This window comes from Morone saxatilis, unplaced genomic scaffold (assembly GCF_004916995.1).
Source record: "Morone saxatilis isolate NCDOM2014 unplaced genomic scaffold, NCSU_SB_2.0 Contig16, whole genome shotgun sequence".
In the NCBI taxonomy this organism is placed as follows: domain Eukaryota; kingdom Metazoa; phylum Chordata; class Actinopteri; family Moronidae; genus Morone; species Morone saxatilis.
In genome coordinates, this window is record NW_023339718.1 from 124,859 (window position 1) to 130,687 (window position 5,829).

The following is a 5,829-nucleotide window of genomic DNA, read 5'->3' on the forward strand; positions in this document are numbered from 1 at the left end:
ACATCAACACACATCAACACACACACATCAACACACACACACACACACACACACATCAGCAGCTGGATGTTTACCTGCGTCTGTTCTGGATCCTCTGAAGTCGACAGGTTTCAGTACGGACGCTGAGACGGTCGGTTGCTGCTGTTAATCTGTGTGAGACAGTCAGACTGTAGATATGAGTATGAGTTACTGACAACCTCTTATGATAAATCACTTTGTGATCATCAGTTGTTTATCTTGTAACTATAATCTGATGTGTTTGTGTTGAGTTTTATCTATCCCCAGTGAACCGCAGGGCGTTAGGAGGAATCACAGTATCAGGTGTTTCTCAGCTCGTACTGTAAACAGGATGTTTGTCCCGCTGTATTACTGGAAGTCAGGCTGCAGCTCTCAGACTGAAAGTAGCTCACAGGTAGAGTTGGTCAGAAACACTCGGAGGACCAGCCGGCGTAGTTAACCTGTATCTGCTATAAGGTGAAACATCCTAACCTGTAAAAGCAGAGAAACACTGAAGCTGAGGAGGGATTGTTGTCAGACCCGAGGTGTCGTTCAGGAGCCGCTATCAAAGTCTGTCTGCCATTTTAGAGACACTTGAACAATCTCTGCCTCCAGCCTTCGTAAGCTCGGCTGAACACTGAGCATCTCTACAGGGTGAAAACTATCCTCTGAAACAGACTTTAGGACACGAGCACGAGCGTCCCTTTAGGTCGTCTGCAGAGTGAAATGACTTTAATAAACTGTAAGAGAACAATGTGGAGCCTCGTCTGTTCGTCCTTCAGCAGCCTGCAGCTCTCAGTGCTGCTGTGTCACCGTACCATAGAACAAAAGAGTGTGTGACGGGCGTGATAACTAATGTTTCCTTAATCAGTCACACAGCTGAGTCATTTCAATGCTCTTCAACGTGCTCCACAGTCATTTGTGCCAGAAAAGTGTGTGAAAATGAAATGTGTGAGGTTGTAGACGGATAGCGACGAGTTGTGTGAGAACATGAAGCTGTAAATGTTTTTATTCAGGAGAGCTTGTGTTGCTGTTTCAGGTCCTCCATGAGACGTTTCCTCAGCACACATTCCTGATGAACGGCCTGGTTCAGGGCGTGAAGGTAAGACACCACAGCAGCAGATACTAACACCGGAGGAGGTACATCATAACTAATGTTTAATGTTTAATAGATAATAAAAGTCCAGTGTGGAGTGATTAGTGTTGACTGAAACAACATGAATACACTGTTTGTGCTACATACAGCCAGCAGTTAATCCATCAGGATTAAACACGTTTAAAAAACTTGTGAAACTGGTTTATAAAGTTGAGAAACAGAGCGACTCAGGGAGACAGCGAACTTTCTCTCCCCTGATTCTGATCCCTGAACCTGCAGGTCTGACACCACAGCTCTGTGTCCAACATTTACAATCTGTAAACCTCTCGACACCGCTGTTCTGAAAGGGATGTTGTTGCTCTTTGTGCCTGAATGAATGAAAGGAAACAGAAGAAAGAAACTCTAGTTTTCCACTCATAGAAAGAATTGATTTAAAATGACCAAATATCCAGGAAACGATCTCTGTTGTATTTCAGCCCCTCACTCAGACTGTTGGTTGGGGAAACTGCAGTACGACACACAAACACTTCTTATTGTTGTGGTTCATAAATACACACAGCAACACTATTAGAGACAAAGATAAAAGCAGAAAATGTCCCAGAGCTTTAAATAATCACTGATTAATCATTTAGTCCACAAATCATCAGTGACACATCGCAACATCTTACAGAACCAGTGTTTTCAAACTTACACACTGGAGCTTTAATTCATAACTTTGTACAGTTCATATAATGTATAATGCAATAATAATATACAATATATAACATATAAACAGTTTATTAATCAATAAATCTGTAAAACACAAACACATGATCACTGTGTTACATGTGAACGTTGTGTGGAGGTTGTTAACGTGTTCCTCTGTTGCTGTTCAGGGTTTCCTGTCGTTCCTGTCGGCTCCTCTGATCGGTGCGCTGTCAGATATCTGGGGCAGGAAGTCTTTCCTCCTCATGACGGTGTTCTTCACCTGTGCCCCCATCCCCTTCATGAGGATCAGCCCATGGTGAGACCACAGGGCTCAACGTTAATGGGTTGGGGTTTTTTTTCCACTTGCCCAGTCGGGGAAGAGTCAGAAATCTGCTCAAAGTTAATTCTCTTTTATTCATCAGCGATAAACTACAAACACCCTCGTAGAGAGATGCTGTCGGCTCGTGTTGTGGCAGTCCGGTGACGTTTTCAGAAACTTGATGTGTCTTTGAAAAACGATCTGTTTTCATCCTTCACTCGATCAGGAACTGAGCATGTGCAGCTCTCGACTGTTCCCCGGCCGCCGTGTTAATGAGCACATCTCTGTCATTGTAAAGCGGCAGTCAGGTTTCTGCTGTGTGACGCTGCAGGTATCGAACACACAGCCAGCTGTGGACAGCAGATATCACTGTTGGAGCTCTATGTGTGCACACAGCCAGAGTTTTCATTACGGCTGCAGGAGCTGTAAAAAATAACTTTACTGATCTTCTAATACATCAGTGATTCCCTGCAAAAATAAAAAGTCTGACTCCAAATCACAGAGATGCCACTTTGACTGATATTATCACAGGACCAATTTGTGGAGGAATTTTACTTTACCAGTTACGACGGATTCACACAGGATTACGATCAGACTCTAATTATTACAAATCACATGAAGTCCCCTGATACTGCTGCTCCACGGTGAGCGGGGCTGAAATCCTGCTCAGTGTGGAAGTCATTGATTGAGCTTTAATGAACGTAGAACTCTTGTGTTCACCGAGCCGCTCTCTCTCGTCCGTTGTTCTGCTCCGTTCTTTGTTCCTGGAAATAATTCAGACTGATCCACTGACATCAGGTCAGGTTACATTTCCACTAAGAAGTGACGTGTCTTCTGTAGAAACTCTGGACGGGAGCGTGTTTACCTAACCTGCTGATTCCGCTTTCAGCATTTACGTTAATCTGTGGCTGACAGCAAACAGGTGAACGTGAAATCTCTATTGTTTTACGTTTGTCTGTCCTGTTCCATCAGCTGTTAGATTTATTTTCTCTGTTTTATATATCACTGTGAAATTAATCTGTTTAACTTTTGGATTGTTGACCGGACCAACACGACATTTAAGGAGGTTTTGGACTCTGAAACTGGGATGAACATAATGGAGAAGATAATGAACAGATGAATTCATACTGAACTTGATGGTTAGTTTCAGCCCCGCTCTGATCTGAGTCGGCAGAGCGAGTGGAGGGTCTGCTGCAGCCTTTTGGAGTTTGAGCAGTCACATGTTGTTCATGTGAGCGGCGAGGATCAGCATGAACGCTGCAGATCAGAGAGCAGCCGGCGAGTCAGCAAACAGCCCCGATCAGCTCCAGAGTTCATGAGTTCTTCATGCAGAGTGTGTTTGCTGTATGTATGAAACATGAGCAGAAGCAGAGTGTTAAACATCCTTCTGTTCGGATTAAACAGTATATAATATATCTACTCCACAGCCTTTTAGAAACATTTCTTTAAAGATTATTTTGAGTCTTAAGACGGTTCACTGCAGCTCGAGATCAGCTGACCGGCTCTCCTCGTGAAGCTGAAACCCAGCAGCTGGAGATCAGTCACATGGTTTGTGCATCACGCTCCACAAACCCTCAGTTCAGAATAACTAATTAAAGAGTTGTTTGAGATCAGATCAGACGCAGGCAGCAGGAGAAAAGCCCTCTCTGCGGATCGTCACAAGATTCTCCTTTTAGCTTCATTCCTGTAGAAGTTGTTAAAATGTTAAAAATTACTTGAACAGTTACTTGATTGTTCCTTTTCAAATATTTGTCTGTAAGTGGAAAATCTAAAGGATTGATTCAGGATCTCCAGTTATTGTGTAAGAAGATCAGACGTCTACACGCTGTTTAATCATCTGAGAGGTTCAGGTTTAAGGGTCAACCAAAGACTGAAAGTGTGCTGAATATTTGACTCCTTAAGATGTAAAAACTAAAGGTTTGAGCTTTTTAAAATAACAAAATGTGAATCAGTTATTTGAGATATCGGTAATCGGTATCAGCGGGGAAAAAGATCCATATGTTGCGTCCCTAAACATCATGTCCAGCCTGTAAATGATCAACTCTCGATGTGAGTCAGTGTCAACATAATAGTCCTCTTCCTGAGACGCTTCCTGAGTTACTGTGTCCCCGAAGCTGAATTTTAATGACACGATGATGACGATGATGATGATGCATCCAAATGTGCTCTGACAGCCATAAACACTGCAGCTGACTGAATGAACCTGTGTATAAAGAGTCTCTGAGCTGTTTCCTGTCTGCTCCTGTGTGCAGGTGGTATTTCGCTCTGATCTCAGTCTCAGGGATTTTCGCTGTGACCTTCTCGGTGATCTTCGCCTACGTCGCCGACATTACAGAGGAGCACGAGAGGAGCACGGCCTACGGACTGGTAACTACACACTGCAGATTTTATCACTACAGGAAGTAAGTTTAGCTTTGAAGCAGCAACCAGAGAAAGCAGAAGCTCACCGGTTTAAAGATAAAGCTGCTGTTGGAGTACCTGACTCAGTGGAGGAGCAGACTATGTGCCTACTCTAATAACATTGTGTGTGTGTATAATGGAGTTTCTGTTTCATGGCGTTTCCTGCTATTATAGGAATCTACAGTGAACAGGGTCGGAGGCAGGACAGGAAGTGCAATAAAAATGGCCTCTTTGAGTTGTCTGTGGTTTATGTGGAGGTGTAGAGATCAGCAGTGTCAACAGGTTTTGTAGCTGAGGACAAATGAAAGATTCAGGCTGCCGCAGTGCATTCTGGTCCTGCTGTGGGTGGCCGCTCGCTCTTTTCTCTCATTTCACTTTATGTTATTAAATGATCCTATAAAATATAAAAACCTACCAAAGTCTGCAGATAGATTCGTTCAACTAAGCTTAATAAAGTATGATTTTCCTCACTGTTTATGGGCTTTCTATTATAACACTGATTCATTTTTAAGTCCATTCCTCTGTTTTTATTTGTAAATCTTCAGTTTACAGACAGAAAAACATCATTTGGTTAAATAATAATGATGTGTGTGAACTTCTATCTGCGTATAGCAACCAGAAACAGATTGGCGTTTGCACGTTGCAGTGATGCATTCATTGATCAGACTGTTAAAAATAAACAGAAACAGAAACTCAACCAAACGGGAATCAAAATCTGGAACTGTTCTGAGCTCGGTCAGAATGTGTGAAACCAGTTCTGCCGCTTCCTGTTGCTGTGAGAGTTGAACTCGATCGGTTCGAGTGTAAAAGTCGGTCACGTCAGTCAAAACTGAGTTCGATTAAGGCTGCTCTGATTGATCGGCCACCAACGGTTATCAGCCGATATTTACTCCAATTAGTTTGATTAGTTTGAGCAGCCGATCAGCTGACGCATTCATTCAGAGTTTGACAGACAGATTTACTTGATCGGGCCGCCGGTAAATGTTCTACAATGACTGGTTCTGTATGTTCCTACATGAAAATACTCATTTTAATATGTACAGAGCGTTATTTATAGTCAGTGACTCATTTACTGACAGATATACGACCACACACACAGGTTTGATCCACTGAGCTTGCCTGCAGTTAATCTGTGTGCACACAGGTCATGTGACCGCAGCATGTGACCTCTCAAAGCTTCACATGGTTTGTTGTCTGAGCAGAAAGAAGCTGAGCTGCTGCTCTCATTACATTTCAACTGAGCAGAGCCGTGATCAGCTGGCTGAACATCAGATTCAGAGTCATATTGGTTTATAGTCGACTTCATGCACCTTTTATTTTATCTGTCTGT

General features: G+C 43.0%; 1 protein-coding gene across 1 annotated transcript in view; it reads left to right on the forward strand.

Annotated features, from left to right (window-relative positions):
- The window catches only part of LOC118325416 (hippocampus abundant transcript-like protein 1), a gene marked incomplete at its 5' end in the record, with an annotated part of 9,367 nt that overhangs the window by 1,928 nt on the left and 1,610 nt on the right, over positions 1–5,829 (forward strand). The window contains 3 exons of the mRNA XM_035658093.1: positions 1,037–1,099; positions 1,969–2,096; positions 4,352–4,466. Of these exons, the coding sequence (XP_035513986.1) occupies positions 1,037–1,099; positions 1,969–2,096; positions 4,352–4,466 (306 nt within the window). The remainder of the gene's footprint in view (positions 1–1,036; positions 1,100–1,968; positions 2,097–4,351; positions 4,467–5,829) is intronic.